The 22,600-nt window shown below is 44.6% G+C and overlaps 1 protein-coding gene across 1 annotated transcript in view; it reads right to left on the bottom strand.

Moving 5' to 3' along the window:
• The window catches only part of Dnajc5b (DnaJ heat shock protein family (Hsp40) member C5 beta), a 173,305-nt gene that overhangs the window by 18,051 nt on the left and 132,654 nt on the right, over positions 1–22,600 (bottom strand). Inside the window, exon 4 of the mRNA XM_051172972.1 lies at positions 21,704–21,830. Coding sequence (XP_051028929.1) covers positions 21,704–21,822 — 119 coding nt within the window. The 5' untranslated portion in view covers positions 21,823–21,830. The remainder of the gene's footprint in view (positions 1–21,703; positions 21,831–22,600) is intronic.

Raw genomic sequence — 22,600 nt, 5'->3', positions numbered from 1 at the left:
CCCATTCCGGAGCCAGAGGAGGTTTTGGAAAAAAAACAAAAGAGACATCCTCGGAATATGTACAGTGCTCATTATGGTGTCATCTCCCTGAAATTCTCACCTTGTGCTACAGATCTCCCCCGATACCATGTCTTATCCAGTCAAATGGAAGGGTTATGACCTCTACACAGAAGAGGAAAATTCCCCGGAAAATGATTCTCACATGCTCTGCCTTGTTCCCAGGCTCCGGTAGAACACTGATTAACCCCCCCCCCCCGCCCCTCGCCCCTCCCCAGACTGCACCCAAAGCCTGGCTTCCTGTCATTTTTTACTCTGTTGGCTCTTTGTCAGCTCACAAGGGCAGATGCGCTCAGGCCATTCATCACATTCCTCTAACAATGGTGCTGGCTGATTTGGAGGGCTGGAACACCTCCATTTGTAGCAAATCCAAGCCCCGGTTGTCAGCAGTGTTTTGACTCCTCTTGGCAGACGCTCTTGGCTCTGAGTTTCCTTGGCACAGATGGCGAGGCAGGGGCAGCTGCCAAAATTACACAACTGCTCGAGCAGGTGAGCTCACTGAGCGTCCCACCTTCATGGGGGTTATCTACAGAGCAAGCGAGCATGTCGGGGACTCGAGTTGAGGAAGGGCTGGGACTACATTTAAATAGAACAATCACCTGTTAGTCTTAAAGGTGTTTCTCACCATTTCTAATTTTACATGTAAATGTGGCATGGTATTCAACTAGGTTGTGAGCCTTCAACTCCAAACCTCTCTGTGCTTTCCAAGAGTGGAGATGATCAGGAGGTGATAGCTAACACTTGCAGAGACACCTGCTCCCTGCCCTGCACCAGCCTCTGAGCCACCCAGGGCAGGTTCTGACCAGTTCACCCAGCTCTTCCTCCATGGGCTGGGGTGTCAGAGGAAAGCTTTTGGGGTGTACTCAGCCACATTCCACTGAGGCACGGCTGTCTCTCTAGCTGCCTTCCTTTTGCTCAAGACATTTCTGCCTCTTAACTCGGCTTCTTTCCATTGCTTACTATTCTGAACCTATCTCCATTTCTTTCTGACTTCCTTATTCAGCCAGGAAACTTGTGCCCTCTCCAGCTTCTCAGCAGACATCGACCTGCAGCTGCTGAAGAGAAGACAGAGCAGCCACCAACTTATTCCTGTATTCTAGAACCCAGTGGTAGAGTCCAGACTAACTGGGCTTCTTGCTTCGTTTGACTTCTTTTTTTTAATCTTATTGAATATTTTGTTTGCTGTGATTGTTTTTGTATTGGGGGGGCGTTGTTTATTTGGTTTTTGAGAGAAAGCATTGAATGCTGTGAGGGTAGAACACAAGCATGCAGTTAGGTGGGGAAGGAGGGGAGAATTAGGAGAGAAAACTGGGAGAAAAACTGACCAAACCAAAGTGTATGTAAACATTTTCATTAGAAAAATATAGTCATGGGTTATAATAAGAAGAGCAAAACCTGGGATCATATTGGAAATAGACCTTTTTCAAGGGGAGATTGCCCTTGATGACAATGAGACTGGTGGCGGACTCGAAGATGAACTGCCATAACCAGAGCTTGTAAAATTAGAAACCTACCAACAGTGTGACCATGGAACGTCTAAAGCTACATGTGACAGTGGAGAATCAAGACCACTATGTCCCCTTGGACCTCGGTGAGGACCAAGTGAATATGCAAGAAGTAACATCTGGAATGAACGAGCATCTTAATGTTGGTCAGTCGAACTCTGTATATGCCTATATAAACTAGTCTCTATCTATATATGTGTATGTTTTATATGTATACACATATATTCATATGTATGTAATATGATTTGTAATAAGGCTAATTATATACTATATATAATTATATAGAAAGACTTTTGGAAATAGTATGTTTCTGTTTTTTACAACTTTTAGTTTGGCCTTTAAAATTAATTTGCAGGAGCTAAGAAAATATTCTACATGTGCTGCATATGAATCTTTCATTGGTTATTTATACAAATACAACTCCCTTTATTGCACTGTTATTTGATGTTATCTTTTGGGGGACACTACATGTTATTTCAAAGTCTTTCCTCTGGATTGCTAGAATCCATTATATTCCATTGGTCACCTTAGTCGTCTCTCTGCACCTTAAGGTGTAAGTTCTTTCATGTATTTCCTTTTTTTTTTTTCAAGACATGGTTTCTCTATGTATCCTTGAGTATCCTGGACTTGCTCTGTAGACCAGGCGGGCCTCGAACTCACAGCAATCCGCCTGCCTCTGCCTCCCAAGTGCTGGGATTAAAGGCGTGCGCCACCACACCCGACTTTCATGTACTTCTTTAAAAGTGCTGATCTCTTGGGTGGCAGGGTAACTATACGTAAGCCTCAGTTCCTTAGTCAGTATCCAACACAGGGAACAGAGACTTCTGGGTAATATGTGATAGAATTAGCTTGTCAATTTATAAACGTGCATATTCACATGTAACTTGTTGGGATTTTCTGTGCAAGTTCTCAATCTTGCCTTTGATCTTTTTAATGATACTTGTTTGAATGTCCATATCTGGTAATTCTAACATCTCAAATTTCCATCGTTCTATTACCTCACTTCTAACTCTACTGTCTTGGCTTTCACTATCTCTCCATGATTAATACTGTGTTTTAAAACTTTCCCAGAAGCATCCAGGCCTGGTGGCACATGCGTGTAATCTCAGCACTTAGAGAGGCAGAGGCAGGCAGACCTCTGTGAGTTCGAGGCCAGCCTGGTCTACAAAGTGAGTCCAGGACACTAAGGCTACTCAGAGAACCCCTGTCTCAAAAAACCACCAACCAAACCAAACCAAACCAACCAAAACCTTTCCCAGAAGCAATATGAAGAAGAAGACATATCTTTACAACACAAAACATTTTGATGTCTGGGGAACCATCTTAACCCAATATAATGAACCAAGATTTTCTTCATTACCCAGAAAACTGCAAGTTTGATGGTGGCCCATAGGTGAATGACGCTTCAATCACCCACCTCTAACAGCCTACAAGAGTCTAATATTCTCAAAGCAATAGCGTTTTGTTTATTTACTTGCAATACTACAGTCAAATAAGGTCAGGCAGAAACAGCTTTTCTCAGCCGTGTTCAGTTAAGTACTCAGCTTTTCCTCCATGTGATTTCCCCCACACGACTAAAGAGAAGTCAGATTTCTTAACCAGTGTTAATTCAAACCAGCTTGCAAAGCAGAAGCAAGCAGGCAGGCCATTTCGAGATGTGAAATAGCATTATATATTATTTATTTTTAGATAGGCTGCCCTAGCCCAGGCTCACCTTGCACCCAGTAGCTTCAAGGTCAAGGCTGGCTTTGAACTCCTGATCCTCCTGCTTCTATCTCCCCAGTTCTGGGATTACAAACCTGTACCGCCACCGATTATGACACCTGAGTGCCAAAAGCTCAGAACCCAAGCCCTGGTTTGAGAAACCACCAGAAGGCCAGCTTTATTGCGGCCCACCCATGGCGTTTTCAACCACAGATGGTTTGCTTCCAGTGCTTTTGGTCCTGACTTGTGGCACTCCAGAGTCTCACCAAAATTTCAGAATTCCCATCTTTGGGCCGTTTTATAAGGTTACCCCCTACCCCCCGTGGAGTGGTTTGAAGCCTGTTCAGCCGTGCAGCCTCCTGCCTCACAGATCACGGTGCTCTTCGCCTGGAGACACTCACTTCCTGTCAGCTCTTCCTGTTTCTCACTAGCAGGGAGAACTAGTTGGAAGGATTTAGCCAGGAACTTCCAGATTCTCTTCTTTCAACTCTAAGCTAATCTCGCGGAGCTTCCCTAGCCTGTGAGACAAATGAGCCTGCCTGTTGGCCCCCAGGTTCAACCTTCACTGCAGCTGAGGCCCATTAGCTCAAAGCCTGCCAGAGCCAAAGGCAAATTTGTCCACACCCAATTATTTTAAAAATAGCACAAACAAGCAGTTTAGCCATTTGAAGCCTTCCTGTTTTACACATCCTGCAAGAACTCGGCATGCGCTGGCCATCGACACAAACCACCGCTCCTGAGCTGCAAGACCTGCAGCTTTTCCAACCAGAGACTCAGCTGCTGGCCGGGCAAGTGGCTCTCTTCCTGACCCTCTCTGCCCTTAGGGTTCCCGAGAGCCCTTGTCCTTCAGTATGGTGCCCCCTAGCTGTCAGCCTGTAGACTTCATGCAACCCTGTCCAGGTACCAAGCTGTTAACCGCTATTAATGCCTTCCCTTGCTTGGTCCTCAAACTCCCAGAAGTCACCACAACCACATCATATGCGAGGCCCAGGACAGCAACCCCCCACACAAGAAGATTTAATGCTGTGGGCTGCTGAGCCGAGGCTGGAATGAGAACAGTACTAAGTCTACCATAAGGACAAGATAGAAAAGGCCAGGACACTGTTTAGCCTCACATTGCAGATACAGATGCCAAACCCACCCCTGCTGTGTGATGGTCTTTGGAGCTCCTGCTACCGTAATGCGTGACTCGAGTGCTTTGACCGCCAAGATGCCACAGGAAAAGGCTCTAAGGCCACATCACACAGGCCCCGTGACTTCCTCACTTTTGCAGACATTATAGCTGAGCAGCTCGCCCACTACGGTTAAAGGAGTCATCCTAGTTCAGTGGGATGCACAGTCACATTTGCGATTCACCCTTTGTGGTGTGAGACAAGGACAGGAAGGAACCAAGACCATCTGCCTCCAACACTGGTCTCTTCTTGCCTGCAGAACTGCATCAAGAGTCAAGTGCTGCCCTCTAGTGACAGGTGATGCTCTGAACCGGGGATGTTCACTAATTTGACTTTTTAAAATACTTTGATTGTTTTTAAGGATAAGAGTGTTAAAAATACACCAATACTCAGGCTTTCCGAAATTCCAAATGCCTATTGGTGGCGCTGTGCTCCGGAGTTGTAGGCTCAATTTTCTTAACCAATATATTTTATTAACAACTTAGTGACCGAGCCTATGTCACTTATAACCTGACTAACCAAAACAATAGGAAATGAGGCGTAATGGACACAATAACAAAACCTTAAGGATATTAGTTTTGAAGAATGATTCTCCGGGCATGAGCTGCAGGATTTCTTCTGCTGGAACCTGGGGTAACCAGAACCCAGAACCTCAGCAGGAGCAAGAGCCCTGAAGCCTCCCCTCAAGTGGTTCTCTCTAGGAGCATCTCGAACTGCAGTGATGAACAGCCAAATCTATCCCAAGTCTCCAAAAGCCCTGCCTCCAGTTCTGGGCTCATTTATATATCTCCTCCCAGAGTCTGTTCACAGGATCTTTCCAGCAGGCAACAATTAAGCTCCTGCACGAGGTGGTAGGTCTTCTAGTGGATTAATCTCACCTGTTCTCTCACGAGACCATTCCTATTCCATACTTGGAATCCGAAAAAAACAGATTTATCTCTCCTTCAGGAGTTCTGTTTGCTACCATGTTCTTGTATGGCTCTCAGACCTAGGTCTTTACTTTCCCTGATGAAGAATACACTGCACCAGCATACTAGGTAAATGTGAGCCCAATTCCGTAAGCTTCTTTCTATGCTAGCTGTAAAACTGCTAGTCAGAGCAAGAAGTCAACACCTGAAGTTCTGAGGCCCCCTAGCTCAGTTTGTTCAGGGTCTGATGGCAGCTTAGGGTTATCCACCTCTGCATATGGAACAAGCCCCCAACAACAGTTTCTGGAGAGAAACAGTTTCATTGTTTTCCGGAGGGAAAATTCTTTTCTCAGGCCAGCAGCCTCTACTGAATTGTGACTGTCAAGGGACAGGAACACTAAGATGGAGAACTGGCCTGTCATACCTCCTCCCCAGCTTGAGAGTCCCACCACTGGTCCTGGTGAATGCTTGCAGCAGGCCAGGACGGCTGCACCCTCCTGTGTCAAGCTGCCGTGACACTGAACTGCACAGAGCTCCCCGCAGGTCCTAGTAATGCCTGCGGCTGGCCCAGCCTGCAGCCCTAGAAAACTCTCAATCGCAGCACTCAGGAAGCAGAGGCAAGTGGATCACTGTAAGTTCGAGGCCAGCCTGGTCTACAAAGCTACAGAGCGAGTACAGGACAGCCAAGGCTACACAGAAAAACCCTGTCTCGAAAAACCAAAAGAGAGAGAGAGAGAGAGAGAGAGAGAGAGAGAGAGAGAGAGAGAACTCTCAGTCTCTCCTCTTCAAGGCTGTTCCTATCATACATCTGCAGTCAAGCTCTTACTTAAAACCTTTTCCCCATAAACTCAATTTTAAAGCCTAATGGGACCTTTTCACACAGACTGGAGGTCTTGCTGATTTAATTTACTTCAAATTCAGCATGCACTTGAACCACCCTCAGGGCCCACCAGATTCCTCAGATGATTTCCTGTCACACCTGCAGGAGGATGGCTGTGGCCACCACTCCTGTCTCCAGGTTTGGCATCATCTTTGGACAAGATCTTACAAGGCTGTGAAAAATAAGCAATTTAAATAGGCAGATCTCCCCCTTCAGTGGTTTGCTGTGAGGATTGCCTGTCTCTGCTCAACCTTGGTAAACTCCTCTTTCTGTCCCCGAAGGAAGATTTCCAAAGCTCTGTCCACTCTGGATTGCTGTTCCCAATTACCTCACCTTCTCTCAACAGACATCGCCACATCTGACTCAGAAAGGATAAAACAATTATCAGAAAGAAACAACTCACACTCTCCCGCCCCTATACATCTGAATAATGACACCACCATCTCCCTCCCCTCTCATCTGCGTCCCTCTATCTACTCACCTGAGTGGACGCTGACGTACTATCAACCCCCACTCCCAACTCGAGTATTTTCTGTAATGTTTCAACCAGTCCCCTCTCCTCAGTAACCAAACTGGCCTAGGCCCCTGTTTTAAGTTCTAAGCAAGTGCGTATTGCTAAGCTGCACCCAAGAGTTGCCCTTTCATTTTTTTATTTTGAGATATGGTCTCATGAAGTTACTCTAGCTAGCCTTGAACTCGCTTTGTATCCCAGGCTAGCCTTGAACTCGCTTTGTATCTTAGGCTAGCCTTGAACTCCCTTTGTATCTTAGGCTAGCCTTGAACTCACTTTGTATCCCAGGCTAGCCTTGAACTCATTTTGTATGCTAGGCTAGCCTTGAACTCATGGTCTTGTTGCCTCAGCTTTCCAAGTAACTGTAATTGCAGAGCCATGCCACGAGGCCTGGTTTATTCACTGTTCTCTTTGTTTATAAATATTTTTTCTTCCCCTTCACTGCAACACTTCTTCAAAGAGCAGTCTGCACCAAAAGGCCATTCTCCAATGCCCATGCCCTTTTTAGCCCACGTGGCCTGACTTCTATTTTCAGTTCTCTCATGAACTTACTCTCCCTTCTATGACACTCTGGATGAAAACCCACAAGCTTATTTTTATCCCTCTTATAGGTGACCTTTTTGTAATATTTGATGACTGCTCCTTTCTCCCCTAGGCATCCTGAATGTCTTTTCAGTTCCTTTCAGGCCTTGGCTTGAACGCCTAGAACAAGCAAGGCAGGCACAAGATGTATGAGGGGCTGTTGCAGCCAAGTTTGGCAAAGACAGTGTGTTTCACGCCAAGTGGCCAGCGCGCTGCAAATGAGTGAGGCAGGAAATAGAATGGACTGTCAAAACTTCCCCGATTCCAAGAATCGTGACTGGAGAGTGGACATACCCAAAACATCTGCACTCCTTACCCTTAGCCCAGGAGAGAGCCATCTCTCACGAGGGACCAAGAAAGGACTGGCAGTCTTTGTGCCTCTCATTTCTCCTTGGTCCTGGTAGTTTTCAACATCTACTGCTAAGAGCCGAGGATGAATGCGTGCTGTGTACCAGACTCACACGTGCTGGCCCTCATGTTAAGAGTTTCTGTTTCTGCAGGCCTGGAGGTTCTCTGCGGAGGCAGACATGGCACGGCTGATTCAGCTATGCACCGACGTCAGAGAATCATTGGCTTTGTACTTTTGAAAATTTGGTTTATTGTATACAGTTTATCTTACGATTTATATATGTCACAGCTCTCCTGTGTCACAGGTCTCCTCCTGTGTCACAGCTCTCCTGTGTCACAGGTCTCCTTGTGTGTCACAGCTCTCCTCCTGTGTCACAGCTCTCCTGTGTTGGAGCTCTCCTCCTATGTCACAGCTCTCCTCTGTCACAGCTCTCCTCCTGTGTCACAGCTCTCCTCCTATGTCACAGCTCTCCTGTGTCGCAGCTCTCCTGTGTCACAGCTCTCCTCCTATGTCACAGCTCTCCTGCCACAGCTCTCCTCCCGTGTCACAGCTCTCCTGCCACAGCTCTCCTCCTGTGTCACAGCTCTCCTGCCACAGCTCTCCTCCTGTGTCACAGCTCTCCTATGTCACAGTTCTCCTCCTGTGTCACAGTTCTCCTCCTGTGTCACAGCTCTCCTGTGTCACAGCTCTCCTATGTCACAGCTCTCCTGTGTCACAGCTCTCCTGTGTCACAGGTCGCCTGTCACAGCTCTCTTGTGTCACAGCTCTCCTGTGTCACAGCTCTCCTGTGTCACAGCTCTCCTACCTACCCTCAGGATGAGTTTTCCCCTATGTACAAGCCATACTTTCTTATTTACAGCCTTATTATTTATTTTGAAAGCTGGACATTTCAAATGATATTTATAGCAACTCAACAAACCAGACTCTCTTCTTCCCTGTGAATTTTGTTGTTACTGTTGTTGATTAAGGCCACTTTTCTGACCTAATTTTAAAGTTTGCATGCACAGGCTTAATAGTCAGGTAAAAGATATGGAATTTTTTAATATACATGCTACCAGAAATTTCACAGGCCTTGCAAATGGCCTTGTGTGTGTTAGGCACACCTTTGACACTCGTCTAGGCAGTTCATGTCTCTGCCTGTCCTGCTTGCTTAGGGCTTGGAAACAGTTGCAGTAACAGCTGTTCTAGGCGTGAGCACAACACTAGGTGTGGGAATGGCTTCTGGTTACTGAGGACTAGGGCATGACATGGCTTTCCAAAGTCTCTTCCCTGACCATCTCATCCTTTACCTTCCCTCCCATGAGCCTCAGTGGACCCACCCACCTTTGGTTCCAGCTGCCCTCGTTCCTCATATACAGTAACATATCAGTTGCCTAAAATGCTTCCACAGTGCTCCAGCTTGGTAACCGCTTATCCAGATCTGGTAGGTTCTAATAAGTCCTTCAGTCACTCGACAAAGCAGCCAAGAATCCTTCTTTGAAAACAAGATTTTTTTTTCCTGATCATTCTGGTACCAAAACTGAAAGTAGGAATTGGAATGGTGTGGCGTGTTTCAAGGCTGCTGCTGACCTCAGGAGAAAGTATGGGGGAGAGGACAAGAGAAATGCTATGAAGTATATGCCACACTTATATATATATATATATTTTTTTTTTAATCCACTGCTGGGGTGGTAGCTCTGTTGGCAAAATGCTTCCTTTGCACAAGAACCTAGGTTTGCCTCCAGAACCAACACAAAACCAAACCAAAGCCTGGGTCTGGTTGAAGCCTACTTCTAATCCTAGCCCTGAGGCAGGAACAGAGAAACCCTGGAGCTGCCTCATTAGCTTACGTACCAAGTGCTAGATCAGTGAGAGACTAACCCATAAAATAAGGGACACTCAAGGCTGTCCTCTGGCCTCCTTATCCTCTACTTTGTCTCATCTCTCAGTCTGTGGTCTTCAGAACCCTAGGGAATCATGGGAGCTATGCTAAAGTCAGAGAGCACAGCAGTTGAAGACAAGCACCAGAGAGACAGGTTTGTGAGTAGCTGCGCTTGCTATGTAAGCATGAAGACATGGCTGTGGACCACCAGCACTCACATAAAAAGCTGAGGATGCCTGTCAGAGCCTCGGCTCATGTGGACTCGAGACACGAGGCTTGCTGTGGCATGACGGCCACCAGCGTTGCTCCCGTCTCAGTGATAGACTCTATCTCAAGGGATGAAGACAGTGGATGACAGATCAGGATACCTGGCACCCTCCTCTAACCTGCATGGGCAAGGGTATCTGCGCCCCCCACACACACGAGAGGGAGGGGGCAGGAATAACAGACTTAGAGTGAGACAACATTTATATGCCAGGACCTGCTTCCACAGCCCTTGAAACTTGACAGCTACTTAGCCTATCTTTCTTTTCTTTCTTTCTTTCCCTCCCTCCCTCCCTCCCTCCCTCCCTTCCATATTCTTTCCTTTCTTTTTGTTTGTTTTCTCAAGGCAGGGATTCTCTGTGTAGCCTTGGTTGTCGTGGACTCACTTTGTAGACCAGGCTGGCCTTGAACTCACGGCAATCCGCCTGCCTCTGCCTCCCCAGGTGCTGGGATGACCGATGTGTGCCAGTACACCTGACTCAGCCTTTCTAAGTCTCATACTGTTCACGTTAGCTTATAAGATAAGAAGACATAAGGACAAAACAGAACGTGAATAGAAGCCACGAAACACAGTGCTCAGCGTAGCGCGAGTGTTCCACAAATGTTGCTCGTTTTCATTGGTCTTGCAATTAATGACTGGTTGTGGCGGCGGGTATCTCTTCTGGCTTTTCTTTGACTACCCTCAATACAAACTGGTCTTTACTGTATTAAAATTAAGGTTGCAGTCATTTTTATAAGGAAGCTGTTTTCTACCTCTCGTGTAGATTTTTATCTTTGTTATATGCTCTCTCGCCTTTGAAGCTCTCGACTTAATACTAAACATCTACTCTTTTTTCCCATTGTTCACTTATGGTCATCAGTTATATTTCCTGTAGTTTTCTCTTTAGCATCTAGCCAAGTGTGTAGGGAAGCAATGAACTATGGGAAACACTCGGTTTTAGTTAATATGAACCCAGTTCTCTACTGATCGCCAGAGCCTCCCTTTTGTTTGCCATGGAGTATGGAGATCATCATGCTTAAAGAGCTTACTGTGCAAAAACAAACTTAGCAAGACACATTCCGTAATGAGCAAAATCAGGAGCAAAATCAGTGAGACCGTATGAGAGGGAACAACGACATAAGGAGTTCATCTCGATGGAAAGTAAACATGCCCCCAGGATGGCACACGTACGCCTGTGAGAGGGAATAAGTACTGAGACCGTGGAAATGCCACTGGAAATGCCACTGGAAATGCCACTGGCTGTAATGATCCCAGTGCTGAGCAAGGATGGTGGTGCTTCGTGAAGAGTCTAAGAAGATGAAGAAGATGGAGACAGCCGGGTGGTGTCACAGCCAGCCAGACAACACGGCCAGCATGGCCTTAATAGATCTTAGTGGAAGGTTTTAGAACCCAGGAAACAAATTAGTGCCTGATAGAGATTAATTTCAATTAATCTTGTGAGCTTGAATCATCATTCTGCCCTGTAAATATTTACAATTCTTCCATTAGCTATGCAGTCCCTTGACAGTAACACTTTATTCACAAGCAGCCTCCCTTTTTACCTGTAATTGCTAATAAAGATGGATAAAAACACCAAAGATTGAAGTTGCCACAGAAATGATTCTCTTCCTGCTCCTTGTGAAACCAGCAATTTCCTCCTTTTGGTCCACTCAGGAGACACACAACTTCAAAATCAGGATAATTTTTCCAGAATGTTCCATATGACAATCAATGAAATGAAAGCATTATCTGAAACAAAGACACTTGGTACCCTATTACCCAGAGGTTAAACTAGCCCACAAAGCAAGGGACTTAAGTGATATATGAAACCAATTTCCTTTACTTTGGCAGTCCACTGAGAGGCACAGAGAGCGAGCTAGATCTTTGTGCAATTTCTTAATCATTGAACCGATAGTTTCTTAGGCTCTTCCACTGAGCACACCATGGACACCTGGTATTTTGGATGGCTTAATCTTATTTCTGTATAATCTTAAACGTATAAATATTCATGTAAATAAAAAGTAATATTTATGGATGCAGAGGTGGCTCAGCAGTTAAGAGGACATACTGCTATTAAAGAAGACCTGGGTTGGGCTCCCAGCAGCCATATGATGGCTCACAACCACCTATAACCTGAGTTTCAAAATATCCAATGCTCTCTTCCGACCTCCATAATTTCCTGCGTGCAAACACTTACATAACCCAGGCACACATATATCCACATAAGCTATTTAAACATTTTAAATTAACATTTATGTAACATAGGATTTTGTTTCTGCTGTTTGAGACAGGCTCTAGAACTCACTGTGTACTTCAGGCTGCCCTTGAACTCACAGCACTCTTTCTACCTCCTTCTGACAAATACAGGATTGCAGGCATGAGCCACAGCACCAGCACAGGATATTTTGGACACTTACAGTCTCCACAGTTATGTGGAGAGCAGAGACTGACTCTGACATGAACTCTGGTGCCCCATAATTGACCATTTTCCCTTGGAGGGGAGGCCTGGTGGCACTCAGAGAAAGGATAAGCATGCTACCAAGATGAGACTTGATAGTCTATGACCATATAGTGGGGGAGGAGATCCCCCTCAGTCTTAGACCTAGAGGAAGGGAATAAGGTAAAAGTGGGAGGGAGGGAGGAACAGGAGGATACAAGTGAGGGGAAAACAATTGAGATGTAATATGAATAAATTAATAAAAAAAACCTTACAGTCTCTAAATTGACTCTATGCCTCTCATTCCTTGTTTACTTCTAGCTTGAAAGTCTGGAGGGACAGAGAATGTCCTGTGTCCCAAACAGAAAGACATGGCCTTGCCTTGTCCATCTGTCCACATCTGCATTTGCTGGGCTAGTAGATTACTTCTCATCCAGAAAGATGATTAAGTACATCATTTGAGAAAGGATTCTGAAGAGCTGAGACTGAAAACACAATCAGAGAGAGCAGGCAGCACCCACCACACAATCAAAATACACTTGCTGATGACTTCACTTTTTCATTCGGCAAGTGTTAGCACGGGGAGCACAGTGGGAGAGGCAGTGTCTGCCCTTAAGAATGCTGATGGAGTGGGAGATGCAGAGAAGAAAAAGCGGATCAGGTGCCTGATGGGACGGGCCAGCACGTCACGGAGCATTTAGAACGAGCTCTGATCATAGGAAAAAGGACATGCTGAGCGCCTCCTAGCCGCCTGGGAGAGGGTCAGTTTGCTGCTTTTCTCTTTCCTTTTTCTTTCTTTCTTTCTCTAGGTCCTTCATTTGAGTTCTAACTTCTTTTTTGCTTGGCAATCCCTTAAAATAAATTTGAGGAACTCATTATTTGGAGCTTAGTATTAAAAAACGAAGGTGAAGGTTAAACATGCAAAAGGATGTGATGTCCGCGACACTGTGAGCACTAGCATGCTAAAATAAAGCAGTTGTGATGCTTACTTATTCACTTACTCATTTATTTGGTTTGGTTTAGGGGGCCAAACCAGAGCCATGAACTTGGTAGGTCAGTGCTCCACCACTGAGTTGTGCCCTATCATCTAACTGTCACAATCTTTTAAAGATTTATGTGTGTGTTGTGCCTGCATGTATGTACCCGCACCGTGTGCATGCCTGGCATCCATAGAGGCCGGAAAAGTGTCAGAGACTTTGGAATTGGAGCTGTGGACCACTGGGACCCGCCGTGTGGATGGCTGAAGCCGAATATGGGGTCCTCTATAAGAGTAGCAAGTGCTCCTAGCCTCGGAACTGTCTTTTCCAGGCCCCACCCTTTTAGATGAGTCCAGGGGAGTCTAAATATCTCAAAATATAATATCACACACATGCTTCTGGCAGAGTTGCCTTACACCGAGTCTGTCCGATAAGGCTTTTTATCTGACTCTCTCTCCTCCCCCCCCACCCCCCGACTCTTTCTCAAACTTGAGCAATTGAGGCTAAGAAAAAGGGTTTGGATTCTCCTGACCACAACTTCATACTTAGAAGAATTCAGTGTGAAAATCCGTGTGGAACACTTTGAAGAGAACAGGCGATCCCCAGCTCACCCCTAATACCCCCACCTCCTGCCATGACTTGCTTTTCACCACTGTACTTACCACCTGTTGCATGGCACACTTATTATTAAGCTTCCACAGAATGCAGGCGCATGAGGCAAGCATTTGATTCACCTGGCTTACTGCTATTTTCTCAGTACCTCGACTACCGTCCAGCACACAGATGGTGCTCAGTAGGACTCACTGGACTATGAGCAAAACTTCCTCATATTCTTGTCAGAGACTGTATAGACCCACTTGTGACTTCTCAGTGCTCCATCCACCCTCCTGGCCTCTGTTATAATACGTGGCAGTGTGAGGCATGGAGCAACATTGTAGTGGCTTCAGAGCAAGGATCTCGTATGCTAATCAGTGTCAACAAGAGGCACTTCTAACCACATGTGCAATGTGCTTTGAGCAGCAGTGGATGGGAAATTTGCCCAACTCACGTTACTTCAAGGTGGCCTTACAGTAAACATCTTTGAGTCATTGTGCACATGCTTGTCACTCGCTGCTGGAAATTTGACACATCAGGGCACATTTGGAAGGTCAGTTGGCAACAGCCTTAAGAAAGGATTCTAAGCCACTACCAGGATTTCCATCAAGCGAATGCATGCAGAACCAGCAGGACGGCCTTGAAGACACCTGTCTGAGCATTGCACAGAACTGAAACCTGCTGGGAAAGAATCCACCTAAAAGAAGGAACCAGGCATGATGACTTGACCTAGGAACAAAGACTCATCTGCCAGACAGGCCTGGGATTCTGTGTGGAACATCGCTGCTAAAATTTAGCTCATCCTTGGGCATGCATATAGGTCCTATAGAAAACAGGACCCAGCCTTTAGGAGAGCTCCACAGAATGCAGGAGAATGAGGATGAGGAGGAGGGAGGCAGAGGAGGAGGAAGAGGAGGAGGAGGAGGGAATTCATCTTCATATCTCCCAGTGTCACAGCCCAGCATCAAAAAATAGTGGCTTAAGTCTCATCAAGAGATGAGACTCCTGGCCCAGAAGTAGTCAGAGGACCTGAAGACTGGAGGGGCCACTAGGGAGCATCTGCACTGCCTGTCATGCATGAGGGATGCAGAACCAATGCAGGGTAGCCGTGTCCAGGGTTGGATAAGGCAGTGACCACAGACATTGTCATTGAGACATCAGCAAAGTGGTGTCATCGACAGGGTGGAAACTTGGATTGAAGGAACCATCAATAGGGATGATCCAGTTCTTTGGTTCCACAGACTTTCTCAGGAGAGACCCCAAGAGTAACTTAGATAGTAGAACTTGCAACTCATGCTCTCGAGATAGTTGACAGGGTCAATTGAAAATCCCCGAGTCCAATCCCTCACTTAAACTCCCTGTTAGTTCCCCAACTGTCTAGGCACCCCACATGTCACTGCATCTCCCCCTACCCCTCTCTCACCAGCCTCATTGCAGGGCTTCCTACCAACTCTGCTGACACAGAGAAAATGAGTCAGGAAGACAAAACATGCTAGTGAAAAGTCAGAACAAATGAGGGGAAACAGATCAGCCCTTGATATTCTGGGGCATCAGCATCTTGATAGAGCCTCCTTCCAACAACACAGTCAGTAATGCTAAGCAGTGGAACAGCACAGAGACACTGCTCATCTTCTATAAACACTGGTAAGGATGAGCTGACTGCCCACCAGTAAGACGAGTGGATTAAATGAGCCTTGGACACTAAGGCCTTTGGAATGATAAAACTCCAGTGCTCAAGACAGTTTATTCCGCACTAAAGGGAACAGAAGAGACACCCTGAGTTCCCTTCTGTGATATGTCACTTGAAATACAGACTGAAAGTTCACCTTGTGTGAGCTGGATAAATGGTCTCTGATCAGCAGCACCAAGTGGCAGGCTAATTGTGGGTCCGAGACTGATGATGATGAGGATAGCTGATCTGTCACAATGGCACCGGGTGTCCCACTGTGCTTTTGCACAAAGGGTTTCACACACTTGGAATAAATGGTCTCATTTCTTTTTTAAAAAAATCTCAATGAGGTAAGAGCTCATGTAACTGATAGACTGACACAATAAAAGCCTTCCTATTGTCAACTTTTTCCCACTGTCCTTTGAGGTAGTAAGGAACTCCACTAGATCAGCTACTTAATGAAGTGCTGCTGATTTTCAGAAATTAAAAGGAAGGGACATTGTGATTTACCCGCAGGCACAGGAGGGACCTACGTGGTCTCTGAAGCAGCAACTTATGGTGATGCTCTAAAGAATAAAGGGACTAAAGGTGCCAACAGTTCCCCCAGTTCTGTACACCCCTCCTAGAAAACAGCTCTACTTTTCTTATCCACACGTGTCCTTGTTTATCGGCAGTGGAGGAGCTGTGGCTTCAAATCCCTGGTCAGCCACAACAGAACTGAATTAGCAAACGGTTTCTCTGGTTTATTTGGATCCTTGTTTCAGGAATTTGGGGTCAGAACACATAATAACTGAAAAAAAAAAAAGAATAAAAACCAGGATTATCTTATTTCTCACTCCTCTCCCTGACTTTCTATGGCAAATGGAGTTTCTCTCTATGAGAAGCTCAACTACTGTTTAAAAAGACAGCCTTGAGGTTAACATCTAACTAGAACCTTTTGGGGCTGGTCATTGCTGAGATATATTGCTAAAATGTAATGAATGAAATGATAGTATATGCAAATGTTTAAGAAAAGAAATATATGTATCGGCCATTGACAATATACATCTTACGTTAAGGATTTTATCTTTTTCTTATTTTCCTTCCTTTTGTTTTGTTTTGTTTCTGTTTGCTATTTCTTCTCCCAGATCCTACTTTCTGTCTTCCTGTAGGTTATCTGAGCATGCTTTTAGGATTACATGTTAGTCTATTTGTAGTGTTATTACATAGTTTTCTTAGTAGTTTTGGATGGGAGTCTTTAAATGGTCTATGGATAGATTTGTTTTAATTTTTTCTGATTTTAGTAAAGTGTGTCAATCTCACTGCCATCCAGGACCATCAAGTGCTAGGTGGTGATGTGACCTCTGGTCCAGTAGTTCATAATTTAGGACACTCATGGGGAGGGTGGTCTTATTTTACCCAGAATTCAACTGTCTCCACTGTCCACTGTTCCTTCTCCATGATGACATTCTGGAGTGGATTTAAACATGTCATTGTTTTAATCCCAATTGTGGGATGTGAAACAAACTTGTGTGAGGATTTTCGGTGTTTGCCTCTTGCAGGGGGCATGGTCTTTGCAAACTGATAAACACACACACACATATATATTCTCAGAGTCCATACGTATATGTACACACACACACGCACACACACACACACTCATTCCCAAAACAAGAGGCTGGACTTTTTGGTCTTGGCTGTTCATCACTCCACTTAGAGACGCTCCTAGAGAGAACTATTCCAGTGAACAGTTTGAGGTTCCGGCAGCTGTGGTTGCAGTCCCTCTTTGCTGAATTGCTGGTTTGGTGTTTAAAGGGTCTGCTGGAATCCTGCCAACTATGCCAGTGGAATTGCTCCCAGGAACCGAGTCTTAAAAGGTCTGATTTTCCTGCCCCCATTAACCTCATTTCTCTCCTATCTAGGATAGGTGGGTGAGGAGGAGCACTAAAGAAATAAAGTAGGTTTGAAAAAGGTCAAAGCCTACAACACTCATTCTGTTATTTCCTACATTTTGAAAAACATCTTGAAGTGATTATTTTTTGTCTTTTGTATGTGTGCTTGTTTATGTGGCATGGAGTGTGTATGTGTGTGTGTGTGTGTGTTTGTGTGTGTGTGTGTGTGTGTGTGTGTGTGAGAGAGAGAGAGAGAGAGAGAGAGAGAGAGAGAGAGAGTGTTCACATGTATATGGGCACACACAAGTTTATGCCATTTTCCTCTGGATGTCTTTTGTCTGAGCGTTTCTTAACTTCCGTAACTTCCCTGAGAGCTGAAAGACCGTTTTTACAAGACACTATATTTTCAGTTTTCCTTCGGCACTTGAAAAATGCTGTGCCTGCTTCCTTCTAGACTCTGTTGCTTCGGGTCTGTCCCTCAAGTTGCTGTTTCCCAGCTGAGATCGTAGTGGGTTTTTTTGGTTTTACTTTTTAAAAGTTTAATGATTCTGTGCTTGGGTTAGATTTCTTTTGTTAGCCTATTTGGATTCACCTGGGTCCTTATAGCTCTAGGTTGTATTTTTTGCCAAATTTGAGGAGATTTCAGGCGTCAGTTCTCCAAAGGCTCTGTCAGTCCACTCTCTCTTTTTTCCAACTAAGACTGCAGTGCTGCACAGCAATCTTCTGTTTCTGAGCTATGGGGCCCTAAAACTTGGTTGTTTTCCATTTATTTTTTTCTCTGCTGTTCATAGGGGCAACCTCTGCAGCTCCATCCTATACTCCAGAGACTGTTCTGAGTCATCCCACTGTTACTGAGCTCGGTTAATATCAGGGTGTCTGTTAAGAGTCAGCCATGTATTTATTCGGTTCCATAGCTATGAGCTTTCTTCCTGTGATTCTTACTGTCCCATTAGTTTCACAATAATTTGGAGATTGTTGTTGAGTCCTTTCCCACGCCCCATATGGTTACTTTGAGTCCTCGGCATACAGTTCCAGCATCTGTCTCCTGTCAGCATGGGAGTCAGGTGACAGTTCCAGCATCTGTCTCCTGTCAGTATGGGAGTCAGGTGACAACTCTTGTCATTCAAGTTGTGCCTTTCTTAGTTCTTTTATGATGGGTGATTTAAATCATGTCTGGGTATCTTGACCACAACTTTGGGAAATTATTATTATTTATTATTATTATCATCATTATTATTATTACAAATAGTCACCTGCTTGGGTTTAACATTTACATCTCCATTTACTTTAGCAGGTGATTCCAATGAGAGTCTGATTTTCAGAAGCTTTATGGTGCTGTTTTGCTTTACTAGTTTGTCTCCTATGAATTTTTCTTCTTTTAAACTTAAATATTTTATTTTGTGTGTGTAAGGGTGTTTTGCATGCATGTCTGTCTGTCTGTGTGTCCGATATATGCCTGGCCTGTGGGTGCTGAGGCCAGAAAAGGGCACTGGATCCCCTGGAACTAGAGTTACAGCCAGCTGTGAGCTCCCGTGTAGGTCCTGGAACTCGAGCCTGGATCTTCTGGAGGATCCGGCAGTGCCACGTGCCTTTCTGGATGCTTCGTAGATCGCTGAAGCTGAGAGGCAGGGAGGGACTGGGCGCTTTTAGCTGTGGGACAGGAACCTCCAACCTCCCCGGACGGACGAGGGCACGAGGGCTGCCGTAGAAGCCCTCTTACCTCATGGTGTCTCTCAGTGGAAGAGCGGAGTGTCACAAAGGCCTGAGAGTGCTTCCCCTGCCCTATTGTTCAGGGACTTTTAATGGACAAACTTTCCATTCTGCAGGGCTCCTGAAGGGGTATTGAGTGGTGTGTTGTTAAGATGGGAAAGATTGAGGTTCCCTGGGCTGACTCTGCTGGAAGAGCAGGGTTATTTCTGATGAGTGTGGAGTGGAAAAGTGGAAGATGCTCTGTGGCTATTATTCCTTTTGCCCTGAGGTCACTAGCCAGTTCACCCTCCCCTGGCAGTCAGAGCTCTCTTCAGTTGCCTTTCTGTCCTCCTCAAGAATTTCAACCAAGTGCATCAGGAAGCACAGATAAGTCTACCCCATCTTGTTCAGGCTAGACTTTCTGTGTGTTCACATAGGCACAAGCTTTCCTTAGAACAGTATGCAACGAATTAATGATTTTTTCCCCTGAGGATAGGGCCTGGAATGTGTATATTTTCATTTCAATCAAATGAATATATTACATAGTATCTATTCGAAAATTAAAATAAAGATAAGAGAAGAAACTTTCGAACTTGATCTTGTTTTCAAGAGAACAACCAAAGATCATAGCAGAGGTCACACAGCATATGGATCAACAGTTGATAATTCTATTACATCTCGCTGGCTTTCATCTCACTGTGTTGCCACGTTTCAGTGTAGACCTCTGGATATAGGAATAATAGCCTCAGTGGGTTTGCAGCCTGCTCCTGCATTCTGAGTACTTGCAGAATACAAATGTCTAATTTAGATAGAAGTAGATGCTCTGGGCAGCATGCTAGTACCCTAATCAGCGGAAAAATAATATTTGTATGACATTAAAACAAAATTAATGGCAAGACACTGATTACATGGAAAGATTTTATGTCGTGATTACTAAACTTGCAAGCAGCTCGGCATGATTAATGCCTTAATTAGGATATGACCTGAAAACTCAGCTTCCAAAATTAATAAAGGCAATTAAAAGTCATATTTGTAAACTGAGCTTTAAGAATGGAAAGGAAGTTTGATATGGTTTTTTTTTACCTCTCATTTTGGAGGACATTTTTGTAGTTGCTAAGCCTAAAATACAACTGCTCTGATTCCATACCCAAGGTCCTCATAACAGTAGTCTGGAGCCTTAAGGGGAGAGTTCAGTGATGTCCCAACTAGGTCACGCATCAGTTGTGGGCTGAGCCACCCTAGGCACACTTTCTGAAGCTCAGGTGCCACACAAGCAGAACAGTAAAGAGTCCTCTATCCCTAGCATGGCAAGTGAGATCTGCATTGGAAGATCTATTAGTGACCCTACTCAACCTCCACAATTTTCAGAAAAATGATCTAAACGGCAGTCCTCAGGACTGTCACTTGAATATGCCTCTCAAGGCCACATCAGCTCCCATAATTTAATCACATGGTGAAGCTCAAGTCCAAAGAAGGTCTCATTATTGGTAATACTGAAGAAGTCAATGAATATCAGTGGGCTAGTGAGCTGGCAAAATCAAGTCTGGAATCCTGCCTCATCCCTTATGCCAAAATAAACCCTGAAAGGATCAAAGATTTAATGTCAAAGCAAAAACATTAATGTATTAAAAGGAGAAAGGACTTGATATTATAATACTGTAATCAAGAGAGGCTTTTTAGCCATAAAACGTATGACAAAGACATAACAGAAATTATTAACAATTTGTCCATTTCAAAATTTTAAATTCCATATATATTTTTTAAAAAGCTTTGAGTTAAAAAAAAAATAGTTCAAGACAGAACCAAGAAGATACTAATTAAAATTATCATGTTTTGATTCATTTTGTCTTATAAAAATAGAGCTTTATTATTCTATTAGAAAACAATTGGAAATAGATACTGTGATTTATGTACAGGATGTTATGTAGAGAAACCAAAATAACGTCCATGTTAAATAATAGCCTGTAAAATGACTACATAAGCTGAGAATAATACCACAGGCTACAAGCATGAAAACAGGATGTTTAATAACACCAAGATGTTGTCATTACAGGACTTAGGCGAAAGAAAGATAGGTGGAAACTAGAGACAAACTCAATTTAATCTTCTACTGTCATATCTACACAGGAAAGGATGAGGGAAGCAAACTCACCATAAAATTTATTTTAAGGTAAAATTAAAGATGAATGTTATCTTCATTTTTGATAGTTTAAAATTAGCCAAGCATTTTATACTTGGTATGTATCCTTAAATTTTAAGTAAAAGATATTGCAGTTTTTCCGTACAGTAACTACTAGAAGTAAGTCATCTATGAGAGGAACAGAACTAAAGACGTCAGCAGCTGAGTTGACAGTTGACGCTGGTGGCCTTTCTACCAGCTTTAGTGATACACGTCACATGGGTTAGAGCTACTGATCTGCTTAGCTTTCCTTCTCCCTTCACCTTGATGGCAGCTTCTTCCCAGCCTAGAGTCCTAACCATCCTTTCCCCAGGCCACACATCACACAACGGTTCTCTCACAAACCACTGCTCTGTCTATCTATTCTGAACCCTTGAAATTACACAACAGGAATCATGGGTCGAAAATTCAGGTCGCCTGATCTTGGCAAGAAGCTTACGTCTTTAACTTGGTACTACTTCCAGAACCCATCAGTGGCAGCACAGGGACTGTCCTCACTGAACTTCCACGGTACCTGTAGGTTTTCTTAATCTCTTCACATGATGCTCCCTTGTGTAGACCAAGGATTTCATATAGCGTTTCTCCTGCTGTTGACATGGTCCGCTGTCTTTGGTTCGGTATGTTGCACGCCATTTCTCAATCTGCAAAACCAACAAGGGAAAAACAGCCATAAAGGCTATGCTTTCTGGATCCTTGCTCCCTGGAAGGGAAGAAAGTGCATTTTTAGCATCTGACAGAAGGGCAGTCAGTAGTGCCTTTGTGTTCTACATACAGTATGAGGGGAGAAAATCTCCAGAGCTAAAAGTGGTTTCTAGTCAAAGATCACAGGAGGGCACACAAATGGAACGTGGCTTTACATAGCTATTTCCGAGGTGTTCAGATTCAACTCTCATAGGCTAGAAACATAAGTGTTTTCTTTGTGTAAAATCCATGTGTCTTTTATTTCTGTATAGTTTCCAAGTTTATTTAGCCATGGAAAGAATACTCTGTGTGATTCCATTTTTACTGGCTGGTGAGATGGCTCAGAAGGGAACGGCACTTGTCACTAAGCCCAATGACCTGGGCTTGACTTGAGGGGCTCACGTGCTAAAAGAACAGAACCCATTCCAAAAAGTTGTCTGACCTCTATACATGTACATATACACGTGCTTTTGTGTGCATGCACGCACATGCACGCATGGGTGCACACACACACACACACACACACACACTAAACAAATAATGTTAAAAAGAAAGAAAACACTAGACCCTAAAACAAAGGTATGGACACTTCAGGAAGGCGGTGGTGTAACAGCTGAAAGGAGCTGAGACACAGAAGGGCAACTCATCATAAAGCGCCCGGCACACAGCTCCAGTACAGTGGCTCTGAAATGTGGAGCTGGGGAGGCAGAAACTTTACTGGAAAGGCAAA

This window comes from Acomys russatus, chromosome 31, assembly GCF_903995435.1.
Source record: "Acomys russatus chromosome 31, mAcoRus1.1, whole genome shotgun sequence".
Lineage (NCBI taxonomy): Eukaryota > Metazoa > Chordata > Mammalia > Rodentia > Muridae > Acomys > Acomys russatus.
This window is presented reverse-complemented; position numbering and strand designations above follow the sequence as displayed.